This window comes from Pezoporus occidentalis, unplaced genomic scaffold (assembly GCF_034315485.1).
Source record: "Pezoporus occidentalis ecotype Australia unplaced genomic scaffold, CSIRO_AGI_Poc_V1 ctg765, whole genome shotgun sequence".
NCBI classification, from domain to species: domain Eukaryota; kingdom Metazoa; phylum Chordata; class Aves; order Psittaciformes; family Psittacidae; genus Pezoporus; species Pezoporus occidentalis.
The window spans coordinates 44162-67519 of NW_026916121.1; the positions used below are offsets into that span (position 1 = coordinate 44162).

The 23358-nt window shown below is 54.1% G+C and overlaps 1 protein-coding gene across 1 annotated transcript; it reads right to left on the reverse strand.

Moving 5' to 3' along the window:
- Positions 1-1930: 1930 nt before the first annotated feature.
- Positions 1931-23261, reverse strand: LOC134155337 (potassium-transporting ATPase alpha chain 1-like; the record flags this gene model as incomplete). Its single annotated transcript, XM_062602428.1, has 9 exons — positions 1931-2179; positions 9596-9730; positions 13531-13640; positions 15538-15736; positions 17315-17583; positions 19613-19730; positions 21248-21382; positions 22793-22906; positions 23049-23261. Coding segments are annotated over 9 exons (1542 nt in total), but the record flags the coding sequence as incomplete, so codon positions are not given.
- Positions 23262-23358: the final 97 nt, after the last annotated feature.

The following is a 23358-nucleotide window of genomic DNA, read 5'->3' on the forward strand; positions in this document are numbered from 1 at the left end:
GGATTGCACCCCATTGAAACCCATTGAAACCCCATTGAGCCCCATTGCACCCCATTGAAACCCATTGAACCCATTGCACCCCATTGCACCCCCTTGCACCCCATTGAACCCCATTGAACCCCATTGAACCCCTTGCGCCCCATTGCACCCCATTGATCCCCATTGAACCCCATTGAACCCATTGAACCCCATTGCACCCCATTGATCCCCATTGAACCCCATTGAACCCCATTGAAACCCATTGAAACCCATTGAAACCCATTGATCCCCATTGATCCCCATTGAACCCATTGAACCCCATTGAACCCCATTGAACCCCATTGACCCCCATTGCACCCATTGCACCCCAATGCACCCCATTGCACCCATGAGCATCCCTTACACACATGTGACCCCATTGCCCATTGCACCCTTCACACACATGTGCACCCCATTGCACCCATGCACCCCCACACGTGTGTGCACCCCATTGCACTCATGAACATCCCTTTACAATGCGTGTGCACATCCCTTCACACACGTGTGCACCCCATTGCACCCATGAGCATCCCTTCACACACGTGTGCACCCCATTGCACCCATGAGCACACACGTGTGCACCCCATTGCACCCATGAACATCCCTTCACACACGTGTGCAGCCCCACATGCGTGTGCACCCCCCACACGTGTGTGCACCCCATTGCACCCATGAGCATCCCTTCACACACGTGTGCACCCCCCACCCATTGCACCCCAATGCACCCCATTGCACCCATTGCGCCCCATTGACCCCATTGCATTGCACCATTGCACCCCATTGCACCACACGTGTGCACCCCATTGCACCCATGAACATCCCTTCACACACGTGTGCACCCCATTGCACCCATGAACATCCCTTCACACACGTGTGCAGCCCCTTGCACCCATGAGCATCCCTTCACACACGTGTGCACACACGTGTGCACCCCATTGCACCCATGAGCATCCCTTCACACGTGTGCACTCCTTTCACACACATGTGCACACCCACACACGTGTGCACCCCATTGCACCCATGAGCATCCCTTCACACACGTGTGCACCCCATTGCACCCATGAGCATCCCTTCACACACGTGTGCACCCCATTGCACCCATGAGCATCCCTTCACACACGTGTGCACCCCATTGCACCCATGACCACCAATGACCTCCATAGGCCACCAATGGTCCACCACCTCCATTGGCCACCAACGACCCCCATTGGCCACCAATGACCTCCATTGGCCACCAATGAGCTCCATTGGCCCCCAATGGCCAACATGGTCCATCGATGGCCACCATAGGCCACCAATGACCCCCATAGGCCACCAATGACCCCCATTGGCCACCAATGACCTCCATTGGCCACCAATGACCTCCATTGGCCACCAATGACCTCCATAGGCCACCAATGACCTCCATAGGCGACCAATGACCTCCATTGGCCACCAATGACCTCCATTGGCCCCCAATGACCTCCATTGGCCCCCAATAACCTCCATTGGCCCCCAATGACCTCCATGGGCCACCAATGACCTCCATTGGCCCCAGTGACCTCCATAGGCCTCCAATGACCTCCATTGGCCACCAATGACCTCCATTGTCCACCAATGAACTCCATTGTCCACCAATGTCTCCCGCAGGCCACCAATGACCTCCATTGGCCACCAATGACCCTCATTGTCCACCAATGACCCTCATTGGCCACCAATGACCTCCATTGGCCACCAATGACCTCCATTGGCCACCAATGACCCCCATTGGCCACCAATGACCTCCATTGGCCCCAGTGACCTCCATAGGCCTCCAATGACCTCCATTGGCCACCAATGACCTCCATTGGCCACCAATGACCCCCATTGGCCACCAATGACCCCCATTGTCCACCAATGACCTCCATAGGCCACCAATGGACTCCATTGGCCCTCAATGACCTCCATTGGCCCTCAATGACCTCCATTGGCCACCAATGACCTCCATTGGCCACCAATGACCTCCATTGGCCACCAATGACCTCCATTGGCCACGCTGCTCCCACCTGGGGTCCACGTGCTCCAAGGGCACCCTCAGCCTCGCCGCCACCTCCTCGGGGGTCTCGCTGCCCTCGGAGATGATGCCCACAGCGGCCGCGATGGCCTTGGCCGTGATGGGGTGGTCCCCGGTCACCATGATCACCTATGGGGGGAGTGGGGGGGTGGGAGCGGGGCAGTGTGGGCAGCAATGACCACATATCCTATACCCCACATCCCATAACCCATATCCTATATCCCATACCCCACATCCCATAACCCATATCCCATACCCCATATCCCCATAACCATATCCCATACCCCATATCCCATACCCCACATCCCATACCCCATATCCTACATCCCAAACCCCATATCCCATATCTCATATCCCATATCAGATACATCATACCCTATATCCCATACCCCATACCCCATATTCCATAGTCCAAACCCCATTCCCCATACCTCATATCCCCATAACCATATCCCATACCCCATACCCCATATTCTGTACAACATATCCCATACCCCATATCCTATACCCCATACCCCATATCCTATACCCCATATCTCATACCCCATATCCCATACCCCATATCCTATATCCCATACCCCATATCCTATACCCCATATCTCATATCCTATATCCCATACCCCATACCATATATCTCATACCCTATACCCCATATCCCATACCCCATACCCCATATCCAATATCTCATATCCTATATCCCATACCCCATATCCTATATCCCATATCTCATATCCTATATCCCATATCAGATACCCCATACCCTATATCGCATACCCCACATCCCATATCAGATACCCCATACCCCATATCCCGTACAACATATCCCATACCCCATATTCTATAGCCCATATCCCATACCCCACATTATCCCACATTATCCTAACCATAACCGTAACCCTAACCCACATTATCCCCCTTTATCCCCCTTTATCCTCCATTATCCCCCACCGTGATCCCCCATTATCCCCCACTATCCCAAATTATCCTAACCCCCATTATCCCCCATTATCCCCCATTATCCTAACCATAACCATAACCCTAACCCCCATTATCCCCCATTATCCCCCATTATCCTAACCATAACCATAACCCTAACCCCCATTATCCCCCATTATCCCACATTATCCTATCCCTAACCATAACCCTAACCCCCATTATCCCCCATTATCCCCCATTATCCTAACCATAACCATAACCCTAACCCCCATTATCCCCCATTACACCATTATCCCCCACTATCAAACATTGTCCTAACCCTAACCTTAACCATAACCCTAACCCCCATTACCCCATGTTATCCCCCATTATCCCCCGTAATCCCCCATTATAACCCATTAAACCCCATTATAACCCCATTGTAAGTAACTCTAACCATAACCATAACCATAACCATAACCATAACCGTAACCGTAACCATAACTGTAACCATAACTGTAACCCTAATCCACGTTATCCCACGTTATCCCACATTATACCCCATTATAACATCATTATACCCCATTATCGCCCCATTATCCCCCATTACCCCCATTATACATTATAACCCCATTATAACCCCATTATACCCCATTATAACCCCATTATAACCCCATTATACCCCATTATAACCCCATTATAACCCCATTATACCCCATTATAACCCCATAACCCCATTATAACCCCATTATAACCCCATTATCCCCCATTATAACCCCATTATCCCCCATTATAACCCCATTATCCCCCATTATAACCCCATTATAACCCCATTATCCCCCATTATAACCCCATTATAACCCCATTATCCCCCATTATAACCCCATTATCCCCCATTATAACCCCATTATAACCCCATTATAACCCCATTATCCCCCATTATAACCCCATTATCCCCCATTATAACCCCATTATAACCCCATTATAACCCCATTATCCCCCATTATCCCCCATTATAACCCCATTATCCCCCATTATCCCCCATTATCCCCCATTATAACCCCATTATAACCCCATTATAACCCCATTATCCCCCATTATAACCCCATTATAACCCCATTATCCCCCATTATAACCCCATTATAACCCCATTATAACCCCATTATAACCCCATTATAACCCCATTACACCCCATTATAACCCCATTATCCCCCATTATAACCCCATTATCCCCCATTATAACCCCATTACACCCCATTATAACCCCATTTAACCCCATATCCCCCATTATAACCCCATTATACCCCATTATAACCCCATTTTAACCCCATTATAACCCCATTATAACCCCATTATAACCCCATTTTCCCCCATTATAACCCCATTATAACCCCATTATAACCCCATTAGAACCCTGGGGTATGGGGTATGGGATGTGGGATATGGGGTGTGGGGTGTGGGGTGTGGGGTGTGGGGTGTGGGGTGTGGGGTGTGGGGTGTGGGGTGTGGGGTGTGGGATGTGGGGTGTGGGGTGTGGGGTGTGGGGTATGGGGTATGGGGTATGGGGTATGGGGGACATGGGGTATGGGGTATGGGGTATGGGGTATGGGGTGTGGGATATGGGGTATGGGGTATGGGGTATGGGATATGGGGTGTGGGGTATGGGGTATGGGATATGGGGTGTGGGATATGGGGTATGGGATATGGGGGGGTATGGGGTATGGGATATGGGGTGTGTATGGATATGGGGTATGGGGTGTGGGGTATGGGATATGGGGTGTGGGGTATGCAATATGGGGTGTGGGATATGGGATATGGGATGTATGGGATATGGGGTGTGGGGTATGGGGTGTGGGATATGGGGTGTGGGGTATGGGGTGTGGAATATGGGATATATGGGGTGTGGGATATGGGGTGTGGGATATGGGATGTGGGGTATGGGATATGGGGTGTGGGGTGTGGGATATGGGATATGGGGTGTGGGGTATGGGGTATAGGGTATGGGCTGTGGGGTGTGGGATACGGGGTGTGGGGTATGGGGTACGGTATATGGGGTATGGGGTGTGGGATATGGGATATGGGGTATGGGGTGTGGGATATGGGATATGGGATGTGGGATATGGGATATGGGATATAGGATGTGGGATATGGGGTGTGGGATATGGGATATGGGGTATGGGGTGTGGGATATGGGATATGGGGTATGGGATACATGGGTATGGATGTGGGATATGGGGTATGGGATATGGGGTATGGGGTGTGGGCTATGGGATATGGGCTATTATGGGATGTGCCCCCACTCACCCAGGACCCCTCTTGGCCCCTCAACTCCCCAAGTTCAAAGGCCTCCCTCCATTGGGGGCTATGGGTGCTATAGAGAGACATGGGTGCTGCAGGGGACATGGGTGCTATGGGTGCTATAGAGAGACATGGGGGCTATGGGGGCTATGGGTGCTATAGAGAGACATGGGGGCTATGGGTGCTATAGGGGATATGGGTGCTATGGGTGCTATGGGCGCTGTGGGGCTATGGGTGCTATGGGGGTTATGGGCGCTATGGGGGTGCTATGGGTGCTATGGGTGCTATGGGTGGGGGCTATGGGTGCTATGGGTGCTGCAGAACATGGGTGCTATGGGTGCTATAGACATGGGGGCTATGGGTGCTATGGGTGCTATAGAGAGACATGGGTGCTATAGAGAACATGGGTGCTATGGGTGCTATGGGGGCTATAGAGAGACATGGGTGCTATGGGGGGAACATGGGGGCTATGGGTGCTATGGAGACATGGGGTGCTATGGGTGCTAGGGGGCTATGGGTGCTATGACATGGGGGCTATGGGTGCTATGGGTGCTATGGAGGGCATGGGGGCTATGGGTGCTATGGGTGCTGCAGGGAGCTATGGGTGCTATGGGTGCTATGGGGGCTATGGGTGCTATGGGGGCTATGGGGGCTATGGGGGCTATGGGTGCTATGGGTGCTATGGGTGCTATGGGGGCTATGGGGGCTATGGGGGCTATGGGTGCTATGGGGCTATGGGGGCTATGGGGGCTATGGGGCTATGGGTGCTATGGGGCTATGGGGGCTATGGGTGCTATAGAGAGACATGGGGGCTATGGGTGCTATAGAGAATATGGGTGCTATAGAGAACATGGGTGCTGCAGGGGACATGGGTGCTATGGGTGCTATGGGGGCTATAGGGGACATGGGGGCTATGGGTGCTATAGAGAGACATGGGTGCTGCAGGGGACATTGGGTGCTATGGGTGCTGCAGGGAGCACTGGGTGCTATGGGGGCTATAGAGAGACATGGGTGCTATGGGGGCTATAGAGAGACATGGGGGCTATAGAGAGACATGGGGGCTATGGGGGCTATAGAGAACATGGGTGCTATGGGGGCTATGGGTGCTATAGAGAACATGGGTGCTATAGAGAACATGGGTGCTATGGGTGCTATAGAGAACATGGGTGCTATGGGGGCTATAGAGAACATGGGTGCTATGGGTGCTATAGAGAACATGGGTGCTATGGGTGCTATGGGTGCTATAGAGAACATGGGGGCTATGGGTGCTATAGAGAACATGGGGGCTATGGGTGCTATAGAGGGGGCTATGGGTGCTATGGGGGTGCTATGGGTGCTATGGGTGGGGGGCTATGGGGTGCTATATGGGTGCTATGGGTGCTATAGGGGAGCATGGGTGCTATGGGTGACATGGGTGCTATAGAGGATATGGGTGCTATAGAGAGACATGGGGGCTATGGGTGCTATAGGGGATATGGGTGCTATGGGTGCTATAGAGAGACATGGGTGCTATAGAGAGACATGGGGGCTATGGGTGCTATAGAGAACATTGGGTGCTATGGGTGCTATAGAGAGACATGGGGGCTATGGGTGCTATAGAGAGACATGGGGGCTATGGGTGCTATAGAGAGACATGGGGGCTATAGAGAGCATGGGGGCTATGGGGGCTATGGGTGCTGCAATGGGGTGCTATGGGTGCTATGGGGAGCTATGGGTGCTATGGGGTGCTATGGGGGCTATAGAGAGCTATGGGTGCTATAGAGAGCATGAGTGCTGCAGGGAGCATGGGTGCTATAGAGAACATGGGTGCTGCAGGGAGCATGGGTGCTATGGGTGCTATAGGGGACATGGGTGCTATGGGGGATATGGGTGCTATAGGGGACATGGGTGCTATGGGTGCTGGAGGGGATATGGGTGCTATGGGTGCTATAGGGGACATGGGTGCTATGGGGGATATGGGGGACATGGGTGCTGGAGGGGACATGGGCGACATGGGGAGCTATGGGGGACATGGGTGCTATAGGGGATATGGGTGCTATAGGGGCTATGGGTGCTATGGGGAACATGGGTGCTATAGAAGGCTATGGGTGCTATGGGGGCTATGGGGGGCTATGGGGGGCTATGGGGGGCTATGGGTGTCAATGGGGGCTATGGGTGCCAATGGGTGCTATGGGTGTCAATGGGGGGCTATGGGGGGCTATGGGTGCCAATGGGGTGCTATGGGGGGCTATGGGGGCCTATGGGGGGCAATGGGGGCCTATGGGGGCTATGGGTGTCAATGGGTGCTATGGGGGCTATGGCTGCCTATGGGGGGCTATGGGTGCCAATGGGGGCTATGGGTGTCAATGGGGGCCTATGGGGGGCTATGGGTGCCAATGGGGTGCTATGGGGGCTATGGGGGCTATGGGGTACTATGGGTGCCAGTGGGGGCTATGGGGGCTATGGGGGGCTATGGGGGGCTATGGGGGCTATGGGGGGCTATGGGTGTCAGTGGGTGCTATGGGGGCCTATGGGGGGCTATGGGTGCCAGTGGGTGCTATGGGTGGCAATGGGGTGCTATGGGGGCCTATGGAGGCATTGGGTGCCTATGGGAGCTATGGGTGCCTATGGGGGCTTTGGGTGCCAATGGGTGCTATGGGTGCCAATGGGTGCTATGGGTGCCAATGGGGGCTATGGGTGCCAATGGGGCCTATGGGTGCCTATGGGTGCTATGGGTGCCAATGGGGTGTATGGGTGCCAATGGGGTCTATGGGTGCCAATTGGGCCTACGGGTGCCTATGGGGCCTACAGGTGCCAATGGTATCTTTGGGTCCCTTCGGGGTCTATGGGTCCCATCAGGGCTTATGGGTTTAACCAAGGTCCTTTGGGTCCCACCAGGTCATTGGGGTCCCACCAGGGGCTATGGGGGCTCAGCATCACCCCCATTGTCCCCATTGGTTGACCCCATTGACCTCATTGATCAAATTGACCCCATTGACGTCATTGATTCCATTGACTTCATTGATCCCATTGCCCCCATTGACCTCATTGATCACATTGACCCCATTGACTTCATTGATCCCATTGACCCCATTGATCCCATTGACCTCATTGATCCCATTGACCCCATTGATCCCATTGACCCCATTGACCTCATTGATTCCATTGCCCCCATTGACCTCATTGAGCCCATTGCCCCTATTGATCCCATTGACCTCATTGATCCCATTGCCCCCATTGACCTCACTGATCCCATTGACCCCATTGACCTCACTGATCCCATTGATCCCATTGACCTCATTGATCCCATTGATCCCATTGACCTCATTGATCCCATTGATCCCATTGACCCCATTGACCCCATTGACCTCACTGATCCCATTGACCCCATTGATCCCATTGACCCCATTGCCCCCATTGACCTCATTGAGCCCATTGCCCCCATTGACCCCATTGACCCCATTGCCCCCATTGATCCCATTGACCCCATTGATCCCATTGACCTCACTGATCCCATTGACCCCATTGACCCCATTGATCCCATTGACCCCATTGACCTCATTGACCCCATTGACCTCATTGATCCCATTGACCCCATTGACCTCATTGATCCCATTGCCCCCGTTGACTTCATTGATCCCATTGACCCCATTGATCCCATTGACCCCATTGACCCCATTGCCCCCATTGATCCCATTGACCGCATTGATCCCATTGATCCCATTGACCCCATTGACCTCATTGATCCCATTGACCCCATTGACCCCATTGATCCCATTGACCCCATTGACCTCATTGATCCCATTGACCCCATTGACCCCATTGACCTCATTGATCCCATTGATCCCATTGACCTCATTGATCCCATTGATCCCATTGACCTCATTGATCCCGTTGCCCCCATTGACCCCATTGATCCCATTGACATCATTGACTTCATTGAACCCATTGACCTCATTGACTTCATTGATCCCCTTGACCCCATTGATCCCATTGACCCCATTGACCCCATTGATCTCATTGACCCCATTGACTTCATTGATCCCATTGACCCCATTGATCCCATTGAGCCCATTGCCCCCATTGACCCCATTGATCCCATTGACCCCATTGACTTCATTGATCCCATTGACCCCATTGACCCCATTGACCCCATTGCCCCCATTGACCTCATTGAGCCCATTGACCCCATTGACTTCATTGATCCCATTGACCTCATTGATCCCATTGACCCCATTGACTTCATTGATCCCATTGACCCCATTGATCCCATTGACCCCATTGATCCCATTGACCCCATTGACCCCATTGACCCCATTGACCCCATTGCCCCCCATTGCCCCACTGCCTCACCTGGAACTTGTTGCTGGAGTTAAAGGGCAGCTCCACCACCTTTGGGAACCGGGCCCTCAGCGCCGCCACCGGCCCCAACGTCACCTCCGCGAACTTCAGCAGCGCCGTCTCCGACGCGTCACCGATGACGTCACGCTAAAAGGGGGCGGGGCCGCCGCAAGGGGGCGGGGACACGGACCCATAGAGCCGCGACTACGCACATAGCAGGGCCCTATAGGACCTTCCCACACCCATATATGGTCCTTAAAAGCCCTTCCCAGCCCCATATATGGTCCCTAAAGGCTCCACCCAGCCCCATATATGGTCCCTAAAGGTTCCTCCCAGCCCCATATATGGTCCCTAAAGGCTCCTCCCAGCCCCATATATGGTCCCTAAAGGCTCCTCTCAGCCCCATATATGGTCCTTATAACCCCCTCTCAGCCCCATATATGGTCCCTAAAGGCTCCTCCCAGCCCCATATATGGTCCCTAAAGGCCCCTCTCCGCCCCATATATGGTCCCTAAAGATGCCTTTCAGCCCCATATATGGTCCCTAAAGGCTCCTCCCAGCCCCATATATGGTCCCTAAAGGCTCCTCCCAGCCCCATATATGGTCCCTAAAGGTCCTTAAAACCCCCTCTCAGCCCCACATATGGTCCCTAAAGGCTCCCCCCAGCTCCATATATGGTCCTTATAACCACCTCTCAGCCCCATATATGGTCCCTAAAGGCTCCTCCCAGCCCCATATATGGTCCCTAAAGGCTCCTCCCAGCCCCACATATGGTCCCTAAAGGCTCCTCCCAGCCCCATATATGGTCCTTATAAGCCCCTCCCAGCCCCATATATGGTCCCTAAAGGCACCTCCCAGGCCCATATATGGTCCCTAAAGGCTCCTCCCAGCCCCATATATGGTCCCTAAAGGCTCCTCCCAGCCCCATATATGGTCCCTAAAGGCTCCTCCCAGAGCCATATATGGTCCCTAAAGACACCTCTCAGCCCCATATATGGTCCCTAAAGACTCCTATCAGCCCCATATATGGTCCCTAAAGATGCCTTTAAGCCCCATATATGGTCCCTAAAGGCTCCTCCCAGCCCCATATATGGTCCCTAAAGGCTCCTCCCAGCCCCATATATGGTCCCTAAAGGCTCCTCCCAGCCCCATATATGGTCCCTAAAAGCTCCTCCCAGCCCCACATATGGTCCTTATAACCCCCTCTCAGCCCCATATATGGTCCCTAAAGGCTCCCCCCAGCTCCATATATGGTCCTTATAACCACCTCTCAGCCCCATCTATGGTCCCTAAAGGCTCCTCCCAGCCCCATATATGGTCCCTAAAGGCTCCTCCCAGCCCCATATATGGTCCCTAAAGGCTCCTCCCAGCCCCACATATGGTCCCTAAAGGCTCCTCCCAGCCCCACATATGGTCCTTATAAGCCCCTCTCAGCCCCATATATGGTCCCTAAAGATGCCTTTCAGCCCCATATATGGTCCTTATAAGCCCCTCTCAGCCCCATATATGGTCCCTAAAGATGCCTTTCAGCCCCATAACCCCTCTGGGCCCCTCTCAGCCCCATAAGCTCCATACAAGCCCCTACCAGCCCCACATAGGGTCCCTATATACCCTTCCAGCCCCATAAGCACCCTATACCTTCCTTTCAGCCCCACCTAGGGTCCATATAGGCCCCATATAGGGTGCCTAAAAGTCCCTCCAAGCCCCATAGAACCCCCTTGCAGCCCCATATAACCCCCTGCAGCCCCATGCAGCCCCATAGAACCCCCTTGCAGCCCCATATAACCCCCTTGCAGCCCCATAGAACCCCCTTGCAGCCCCATATAACCCCCTTGCAGCCCCATATAACCCCCTGGCAGCCCCATATAACCCCCTTGCAGCCCCATATAACCCCCTTGCAGCCCCATATAACCCCCTTGCAGCCCCATATAACCCCCTTGCAGCCCCATATAACCCCCTTGCAGCCCCATATAACCCCCTTGCAGCCCCATAGAACCCCCTTGCAGCCCCATATAACCCCCTTGCAGCCCCATATAACCCCTACCAGCCCCATATAACCCCCTTGCAGCCCCATATAACCCCCTTGCAGCCCCATATAACCCCCTGGCAGCCCCATATAACCCCCTTGCAACCTCATATAACCCCCTTTCAGCCCCATATAACCCCCTGGCAGCCCCATATAACCCCTTGCAGCCCCATAGAACCCCCTGGCAGCCCCATATAACCCCCTTGCAGCCCCATATAACCCCCTGGCAACCCCATATAACCCCCTTGCAACCCCATATAACCCCCTTGCAGCCCCATATAACCCCCTTGCAGCCCCATATAACCCCCTTGCAGCCCCATATAACCCCCTTGCAGCCCCATATAACCCCTTGCAGCCCCATATAACCCCCTTGCAGCAGCCCCATATAACCCCCTTGCAGCCCCATATAACCCCCTTGCAGACCCATATAACCCCCTTGCAGCCCCATATAACCCCCTTGCAGCCCCATATTGCAGCCCCATATAACCCCCTTGCAGCCCCATATAACCCCCTTGCAGCTATATAAACCCCATATAACCCCCTTGCTAGCCCCATATAACCCCCTTGCAGCCCCATATAACCCCCTTGCAGCCCCATATAACCCCCTTGCAGCTCCATATAACCCCCTTGCAGCCCCATATAACCCCTTGCAGCCCCATATAACCCCTTGCAGCCCCATATAACCCCCTTGCAGCCCCATATAACCCCCTTGCAGCCCCATATAACCCCCGTGCAGCCCCCAGCCCCATATAACCCCCTTGCAGCCCCATATAACCCCCTTGCAGCCCCATATAACCCCCTTGCAGCCCCATATAACCCCCTTGCAGCCCCATATAACCCCCTTGGAACCCCATATAACCCCCTTGCAGCCCCATATAACCCCCTTGCAACCCCATATAAACCCCATATAACCCCCTTGCAGCCCCATATAACCCCCTGGCAGCCCCATATAACCCCCTTGCAACCCCATATAACCCCCTTGCAGCCCCATATAACCCCCTTGCAGCCCCATATAACCCCCTTGCAGCCCCATATAACCCCCTGGCAGCCCCATATAACCCCCTTGCAGCCCCATATAACCCCCTTGCAGCCCCATATAACCCCCTGGCAGCCCCATATAACCCCCTGGCAGCCCCATATAACCCCCTTGCAGCCCCATATAACCCCCTTGCAGCCCCATATAACCCCCTTGCAGCCCCACATAACCCCCTTCCAGCCCCATATAACCCCCTTGCAGCCCCATAGAACCCCCTTGCAGCCCCATATAACCCCCTTTCAGCCCCATATAACCCCCTTGCAGCCCCATATAACCCCCTGGCAGCCCCATATAACCCCCTTGCAGCCCCATATAACCCCCTTGCAGCCCCATATAACCCCCTTGCAGCCCCATATAACCCCCTTGCAGCCCCATATAACCCCCTTGCAGCCCCATATAACCCCCTTGCAGCCCCATATAACCCCCTTGCAGCCCCATATAACCCCCTTGCAGCCCCATATGCAGCCCCATATGCAGCCCCATATAACCCCCTTGCAACCCCATATAACCCCCTTGCAGCCCCATATAACCCCCTTGCTGGCCCCATATAACTTGCAGCCCCTTGCAACCCCATATAACCCCCTGCAGCCCCATATAAGCCCCATATAACCCCCTTGCAACCCCATATAACCCCCTTGCAACCCCATATAACCCCCTTGCAGCCCCAGCCCCATATAACCCCCTTGCAGCCCCATTTAAGCCCCTTGCTGCCCCATTTAACCCCCTTGCAGCCCCATATAACCCCCTTGCAGCCCCATATAACCCCCTTGCAGCCCCATATAACCCCCTTGCAGCCCCATATAACCCCCTTTCAGCCCCATATAACCCCCTTGCAGCCCCATATAACCCCCTTGCAGCCCCATATAAGCCCCCTATAGGTCTCACCTTGGCTATAGGGACGTTGTCCTGGCCTGGCTTGAACTGGGCCCTATTGCAGAGGGCGATGACGCGGCTCAGCATGGTCCAGGTCTCTGAGGACTGGTCGAAGCTCTGCCCTGGGGTGGTGGGGCAGGAGGGATGGGGGTCACCACGGAGGAGGGCACCATAGGGGTGTATAGGGGCCATATGTGGGGCTGGGAGAGGTGTTTATGGACCTTATAGCCCATAAGGACCTATAGCAATGGAAGGGACCCATAATGACCCATAGGGATGGAAGGGACCCATAATGACCTATAGGGATGGAAGGGACCCATAATGACCTATAGGGATGGAAGGGACCCATAATGACCTATAGGGATGGAAGGCACCCATAACGACCTATAGGGATGGAAGGGACCCATAATGACCTATAGTGATGGAAGGGACCCATAATGACCTATAGTGATGGAAGGGACCCATAATGACCTATAGGGATGGAAGGCACCCATAACGACCCATAGTGATGGAAGGCACCCATAACGACCCATAGTGATGGAAGGCACCCATAACGACCCACAGTGATGGAAGGCACCCATAACGACCCATAGTGATGGAAGGCACCCATAATGACCTATAGGGGTGGAAGGGACCCATCATGACCCATAGGGATGGAAGGGACCCATAATGGCCTATTGGGATGGAAGGCACCCATAATGACCTATAGGGGTGGAAGGCACCCATAATGACCTATAGGGATGGAAGGGATCCATAATGACCTATAGGGATGGAAGGGACCCATAATGACCTATAGGGATGGAAGGCACCCATAATGACCTATAGGGATGGAAGGGACCCATAATGACCTATAGGGATGGAAGGCACCCATAATGACCTATAGGGATAGAAGGGACCCATAATGACCTATAGTGATGGAAGGGACCCATAACGACCCCTAGTGATGGAAGGGACCCCTAATGACCTATAGAGATAGAAGGGACCCATAATGACCTATAGGGATGGAAGATACCCATAATGACCTATAGTGATGGAAGGGACCCCTAATGACCTATAGAGATAGAAGGGACCCCTAATGACCTATAGTGATGGAAGGGACCCCTAATGACCTATAGAGATAGAAGGGACCCATAATGACCTATAGGGATAGAAGGGACCCCTAATGACCTATAGAGATAGAAGGGACCCATAGCGACCCATAGGGATGGAAGGGACCCATAATGACCTATAGGGATGGAAGGGATCCATCATGACCCATAGGGATGGAAGGGACCCATAATGACCCATAGGGATGGAAGGGACCCATAATGACCCATAGGGATGGAAGGGACCCATAATGACCTATAGGGATGGAAGGGACCCATAATGACCCATAGTGATGGAAGGCACCCATAACGACCCATAGTGATGGAAGGCACCCATAACGACCCATAGTGATGGAAGGCACCCATAACGACCCATAGTGATGGAAGGCACCCATAACGACCCCTAGTGATGGAAGGCACCCATAACGACCCATAGTGATGGAAGGCACCCATCATGACCTATCGGGATGGAAGGCACCCATAACGACCCATAGTGATGGAACGGACCCATAACGACCCATAGTGATGGAAGGCACCCATAACGACCCATAGTGATGGAAGGGACCCATAACAACCCGTAGTGATGGAAGGCGCCCGTTACGACCCATAGTGATGGAAGGCACCCATAACGACCCATAGTGATGGAAGGCACCCATCATGACCTATCGGGATGGAAGGCACCCATAACGACCTATAGTGATGGAAGGCACCCATAACGACCCCTAATGATGGAAGGCACCCATAACGACCCATAGTGATGGAAGGCACCCATAACGACCCATAGTGATGGAAGGCACCCATAACGACCCATAGTGATGGAAGGCACCCATAACGACCCATAGTGATGGAAGGCACCCATAACGACCCACAGTGATGGAAGGCACCCATAACGACCCATAGTGATGGAAGGGACCCCTCATGCCCACCAACGCACCGGATTGGTCCTCGGTGGTGTCGGCGGTGTGGATGTGGTTGTCGAACCAGAGGTGGGCCACGGTCATGCGGTTCTGGGTGAGGGTCCCGGTCTTGTCGGAGCAGATGGTGGACGTGGAGCCCAAGGTCTCCACCGCCTCCAGGTTCTTCACCACGCAGTTCTTGCGTGCCAGGCGCTTGGCCGTCAATGAGAGGCACACCTGGGGGTCAGGAGGGCCCATAGGGACCTTAAGGACTCCCATAGGACCCATGGGATGGGATGGGATCCATGGGGACATCAAGAGACCCATATGAGCTCCATGGGTCCATCAAGACCATAAGGACTCCCATAGGACCCATGGGATGGGATAGGACCTATGGGGACATCAAGAGACCCATATGAGCTCCATGGGTCCATCAAGACCATAAGGACTCCCATAGGACCCATGGGATGGGATGGGATCCATGGGGACATGAAGACCTTAAGGACTCCCATAGGACCCATGGGATGGGATGGGATCCATGGGGACATCAAGAGACCCATATGAGCTCCATGGGTCCATCAAGACCATAAGGACTCCCATAGGACCCATGGGATGGGATGGGATCCATGGGGACATCAAGAGACCCATATGAGCTCCATGGGTCCATCAAGACCATAAGGACTCCCATAGGACCCATGGGATGGGATGGGACCCATGGGTCCATGAAGACTTTGAACTTGATGGGACCCAAAGGACTTAATGGGACCCAATGGACTTGATGGGACCCAAAGGACTTGATGGGACCCAATGGACTTGATGGGACCCAAAGGGACTTGATGGGACCCAATGGACTTGATGGGACCCAATGGACTTGATGGTACCTAAAGGGACTTGATGGGACCCAATGGACTTGATGGGACCCAATGGACTTGATGGGACCCAAAGGGACTTGTGGGTCCCAATGGCACTTGATGGGACCCAAGGGGACTTAATGGGACCCAATGGACTTGGTGGGACCCAATGGACTTGGTGGGACCCAAAGGACTTGGTGGGACCCAAAGGACTTGATGGGACCCAATGGATTTAATGGAACCCAATGGACTTGATGGGACCCAAAGGACTTGATGTGACTTAAAGGCACTTGATGGGACCCAATGGACTTGATGGGACCTAAAGGGACTTGATGGGACCGAAAGGACTTGATGGGACCCAATGGACTTGATGGGACCCAATGGACTTGATGGGACCTAAAGGGACTTGATGGGACCCAAAGGACTTGATGGGCCCCAATGGACTTGATGGGACCCAATGGACTTGATGGGACATCAGTGGGACTTGATGGGACCCAATGGACTTGATGGGACTTAAAGGCACTTGATGGGACCCAATGGACTTGATGGGACCCAATGGACTTGATGGGACCCAAAGGGACTTGATGGGACCCAATGGACTTGATGGGACCCAATGGACTTGATGGGACCCAAAGGACTTGATGGGTCCCAATGGACTTGATGGGACCCAATGGACTTGATGGGACCCAATGGACTTGATGGGACCCAAAGGACTTGGTGGGACCCAAAGGACTTGATGGGACCCAATGGACTTGGTGGGACCCAAAGGACTTGATGGGACCCAATGGAATTAATGGGACCCAATGGACTTGATGGGACCCAATGGACTTGATGGGACCCAAAGGTCTTAATGGGACCCAATGGACTTGATGGGACCCAAAGGGACTTGATGGGACCCAATGGACTTGATGGGACCCAAAGGACTTGATGGGACCCTATGGACTTGATGGGAGGTCCACGTTACCGTGACGGTGGCCAGCAGCCCCTCGGGCACGTAGGCCACCACGATGGCCATGAAGAAGACCATGGCGCGCAGGAAGGGGTAGCCAATGACCATGGCCACCACGAAGAAGGTGGCCCCGAAGAAGATGGCGAGGCCGGCGATGATGTCCACAAAGTGCTCGATCTCGATGGCGATGGGGGTCTTCTCGTTCTCCACCCCCGAGGCCAGGCTGGCGATGCGGCCAATGATGGTCCGGTCCCCGGTGTTGATCACCAGACCCATGGCCGTGCCTTGTAGGAAGAGGGGAGGGGAGATGGGATGGGGTTGGTGGGGTCTAATGGGGGGTCTAATGGGGTTGGTGGGGTCTAATGGGGTTGATGGGGTCTAATGGGGCTTGGTGGGAGGTGATGGGGTTGGTGGGGTCTGATGGGGGGTCTAATGGAGTAGTGGAGGTGATGGGGTTGGTGGGGTCTAATGGGGGTGGTGGGAGGTGATGGGGGTGGTGGGGTCTAATGGGGGTGGTGGGGATCTAGTGGGAGTGGTGGGGTCTAATGTGGGGTCTAATGGAGCTAGTGGGGTCTAATGGGGTTGGTGGGGTCTAATGGGGGTGGTGGGGATCTAGTGGGAGTGGTGGGGTCTAATGGGGGGTCTAATGGAGTTAGTGGGGTCTAATGGGGTTGGTGGGGTCTAATGGGGTTGATGGGGTCTAATGGGGTTGGTGGGGTCTAATGGGGGGTCTAATGGAGTTAGTGGGGTCTAATGGGGTTGGTGGGGTCTAATAGGGGTGGTGGGGATCTAATGGGGTTGGTGGGGTCTATTGGGAGGTCTAATTGGGTTGGTGGGGTCTAATGGGGTTGGTGGGGTCTTATAGGGTTGGTGGGGTCTAATGGGGTTGGTGGGGTCTAATAGGGTTGGTGGGGTCTAATGGGGTTGGTGGGGTCTAATGTGGGGTCTAATGGAGTTAGTGGGGTCTAATGGGGGTGGTGGGGATCTAATGGGGTTGATGGGGTCTAATGGGGTTGATGGGGTCTAATGGGGTGGTGGGGTCTAATGGGGTTGGTGGGGTCTAATGGGGGTGATGGGGGTCTAATGGGGGTGGTGGGGTCTAATGGGGGTGGTGGGGTCTAATGTGGTTGGTGGGGTCTAATGGGGCTTGGTGGGAGGTGATGGGGTTGGTGGGATCTTATGGGGTTGGTGGGGTCTAATGGGGGTGGTGGGGATCTAATGGGGTTGGTGGGGTCTAATGGGGTTGGTGGGGTCTAATAGGGTTGGTGGGGTCTAATGGGGTTGGTGGGGTCTAATGTGGGGTCTAATGGAGTTAGTGGGGTCTAATGGGGGTGGTGGGGATCTAATGGGGTTGATGGGGTCTAATGGGGTTGATGGGGTCTAATGGGGTGGTGGGGTCTAATGGGGTTGGTGGGGTCTAATGGGGTTGGTGGGGTCTAATGGGGGTGATGGGGGTCTAATGGGGTTGGTGGAGTCTAACGGGGGTGGTGAGGTCTAATGGGGTTGATGGGGTCCAATGGGGCTTGGTGGGAGGTGATGGGGTTGGTGGGGTCTAATGGGGGTGGTGGGGTCTAATGGGGTTAGTGGGGTCTAATGTGGTTGGTGGGGTCTAATGGGGCTTGGTGGGAGGTGATTGGGTTGGTGGGGTCTAATGGGGGTGGTGGGGTCTAATGGGGGGTCTAATGGAGTTAGTGGGGTCAAATGGGGTTGGTAGGACCTAAAGGGAGTTGATGGTCTCTAAAGGTCAAGGTAGGATCTAAAGGGATCTGGTGGCATCTAAAGGGACTTGCTGGAACCTATAGATCTTGGTGGGACCCATAGGTGATGTTGGGCCCCATAGGTGTTGTCGGCACCCATAGATCACGGTGGCACCCATAGGGGCTGGTAGCACCCATAGGTCATGGTGGTACCTATAGATCATGGTGGCACCCATAGGTCATGGTGGCACCCATAGGTGCTGTTAGCACCCATAGTTTATGGTGGAACCCATAGGTCATGGTGACACCCATAGGTGCTGGTAGCACCCATAGTTTATGGTGGTACCTATAGATCATGGTGGCACCCATAGGTCATGGTGGCACCCATAGGTGCTGGTAGCACCCATAGTTTATGGTGGTACTTATAGATCATGGTGGCACCCATAGGGGCTGGTAGCACCCATAGGTCATGGTGGTACCTATAGATCATGGTGGCACCCATAGGTGCTGGTAGCACCCATAGGTCATGGTGGTACCTATAGATCATGGTGGCACCCATCGGTCATGGTGGCACCCATAGGTGCTGGTAGCACCCATAGGTGCTGTTGGGACCCACCTTCCAAGCACATGGTGGAGAAGAAGGCGATGTTCCGGGTCTCCAGGGGTGACTCATGGGTGCACTCGGGTGACCGCGTCTGGGGCTCCGACTCGCCGGTCAGGGATGAGTTGTCCACCTGGAGATGACGGGGATGGAGGCCTCAGCCCCATGGAGGTGGACCAGGGACCTGTCTCCATCCATCCCATCTCCATCCATCCCATCTCCATCCATCTCCATCCATCCCATCTCCATCCATCCCATTGCCATCCATCTCCATCGATCCCATGTCCACCCATCCCATCTCCATCCATCTCCATCCATCTCCATCCCCATCTCCATCCATCTCCATCCATCTCCATCCATCCATCTCCATCCATCTCCATCCATCTCCATCCATCCCATCTCCATCCATCCATCTCCATCCATCCCATCTCCATCCATCTCCATCCATCCATCTCCATCCATCCATCCCCATCTCCATCCCATCTCCATCCATCCCATCTCCATCCATCTCCATCCATCCCATCTCCATCCATCTCCATCCATCTCCATCCATCTCCATCCATCTCCATCCATCTCCATCCATCTCCATCCATCCATCTCCATCCATCCCATCTCCATCCATCTCCATCCATCTCCATCCATCCATCTCCATCCATCTCCATCCATCCATCTCCATCCATCTCCATCCCATCTCCATCCATCCCATCTCCATCCATCCATCTCCATCCATCTCCATCCATCCATCTCCATCCATCCCATCTCCATCCATCTCCATCCATCCATCTCCATCCATCTCCATCCATCTCCATCTCCATCCATCTCCCTCCATCTCCATCCATCTCCATCCATCCATCTCCATCCATCCATCTCCATCCATCTCCATCCATCTCCATCCCATCTCCATCCATCTCCATCCATCTCCATCCATCCATCCATCTCCATCCATCCATCTCCATCCATCCCATCTCCATCCATCTCCATCCCCATCTCCATCCATCTCCATCCATCCATCTCCATCCATCTCCATCCATCTCCATCCATCTCCATCCATCCCATCTCCATCCATCTCCATCCATCCATCTCCATCCATCTCCATCCATCTCCATCCATCTCCATCCATCTCCATCCATCTCCATCCATCCATCTCCATCCATCTCCATCCATCCATCTCCATCCATCTCCATCCATCCATCTCCATCCATCTCCATCCATCTCCATCCATCTCCATCCATCCCATCTCCATCCATCTCCATCAATCCATCTCCACCCATCTCCATCCATCTCCACCCATCTCCATCCATCTCCATCCATCTCCATCCATCTCCATCCATCTCCATCCATCTCCATCCATCTCCATCCATCTCCATCCATCCATCTCCATCCATCCATCTCCATCCATCTCCATCCATCTCCATCCATCCATCCATCCATCTCCATCCATCTCCATCCATCTCCATCCATCTCCATCAATCCATCTCCATCCATCTCCATCCCATCTCCATCCATCTCCATCCATCTCCATCCATCCATCTCCATCCATCTCCATCCATCTCCACCTATCTCCATCCATCTCCATCCATCTCCATCCATCCATCTCCATCCATCTCCATCCATCCCCACCCCACCCCACCCCACGCCGCCCCACGGCACCTTGCAGCCCTGGGCCGAGATGATGCGGATGTCGGCCGGGACGCGGTCCCCCCCCTTGATCTCCACCAGGTCCCCAACCACCAGCTCGTTGGCGTTCACCTGGACCTTCTCCCCCTCCCGGATCACCGTGGCTTGCTGCAGGGGACAGGAGGGACCATGAGATCCATGGGGGGGGGCATAGGGGGAAGGAGAGGTCTATATGGGGTCTATGAGGTGAAGGGGAGCTCCATATGGGGTCTATAGGGTGAAGGAGAGGTCCATATGGGGTCTATAGGGTGAAGGAGAGGTCCTTATGGGGTCTACAGGGTGAAGGTGAGGTCCATATGGGGTCTATAGGGTAAAGGGGAGGTCTATATGGGGTCTAGAGGGTGAAGGGGAGGTCCCTATGGGTTCTCGATGATGTCCCTATGGGTTTTCCATGATGTCCCTATGGGTTCTCCATGATGGCGATGATGTCCCTATGGGTTCTCCATGATGTCCCTATGGGTTCTCCATGATGGCCATGATGTCCCTATGGGTTCTCCATGATGGCCATGATGTCCCTATGGGTTCTCCATGATGGAGATGATGTCCCTATGGGTTCTCCATGATGTCCCTATGGGTTCTCCATGATGGAGATGATGTCCCTATGGGTTCTCCATGATGGAGATGATGTCCCTATGGGTTCTCCATGGTGGAGATGATGTCCCTATGGGTTCTTCATGATGGACATGATGTCCCTATGGGGTTCTCCATGATGTCCCTATGGGTTCTCCATGATGGCGATGATGTCCCTATGGGGTTCTCCATGATGGAGATGATGTCCCTATGGGTTCTATATGATGAAGATGATGTCCCTATGGGGTTCTCCATGATGGAGATGATGTCCCTATGGGTTCTCCATGATGTCCCTATGGGTTTTCCATGATGGACATGATGTCCCTATGGGTTCTCCATGATGTCCCTATGGGTTCTCCATGATGTCCCTATGGGCTCTTCATGATGGACATGATGTCCCTATGGGTTCTCCATGATGGAGATGATGTCCCTATGGGTTCTCCATGATGTCCCTATGGGTTCTCCATGATGGACATGATGTCCCTATGGGTTCTCGATGATGTCCCTATGGGTTCTCCATGATGGAGATGATGTCCCTATGGGTTCTGTATGATGTCCCTATGGGTTCTCCATGATGGCCATGATGTCCCTATGGGTTCTCCATGATGGCCATGATGTCCCTATGGGTTCTCCATGATGTCCCTATGGGTTCTCCATGATGGACATGATGTCCCTATGGGTTCTCCATGATGTCCCTATGGGTTCTCCATGATGGCCATGATGTCCCTATGGGTTCTATATGATGAAGATGATGTCCCTATGGGTTCTCCATGATGTCCCTATGGGTTCTCCATGATGGACATGATGTCCCTATGGGTTCTCCATGATGTCCCTATGGGTCTCTCCATGATGGCCATGATGTCCCTATGGGTTCTCCATGATGGAGGTGATGTCCCTATGGGGTTCTCCATGATGGCCATGATGTCCCTGTCCCCCCCTTCCCCTCACCTGAGGCACCAGGTTCTTGAAGCTGGCGATGATGTTGGTGCTCTTGAACTCCTGGTAGTAACCGAAGCACCCGGTGACCACCACGACGGCGATGAGCGCGATGGCCAAGTAGAGCTATGGGGGCGAAGAGCGCGTTGAGGCCAACCCCACGGCGATTCTTCTCCCCCATTGGGTTCTAGAAGCGTCCGTGTGGGGTTCCAACCCCACACACACACATCCCCACCGTGGTCTTCACCCCACAAGGAACCCAACCTACGTTGTCGGAGCTACCGCGATCGCCTTCGCCCTCTTGCACCCCATAAGCGATGAGGCAAATGGCGGCCGCGACCCACATGAGGCACTGGAGACCCCCCGCCAGTTGACGTCCAAACTTGACGCATTCCGGGGTGCCCCGAGGGGGGCGGAGCTCGTTGGGACCATCCCGAAGGAGCCTCTCGGCCGCTACGGCCTCCATAAGGCCCTGGTTGGGGGGGGAATGGGGGGGATGGGGCTATGGGGGATGGGGGGATGGGGGGTGGGGGGATGGGGGGGGTGGGGGGAATGGGGGTAATGGGGGTAAGGGGGGG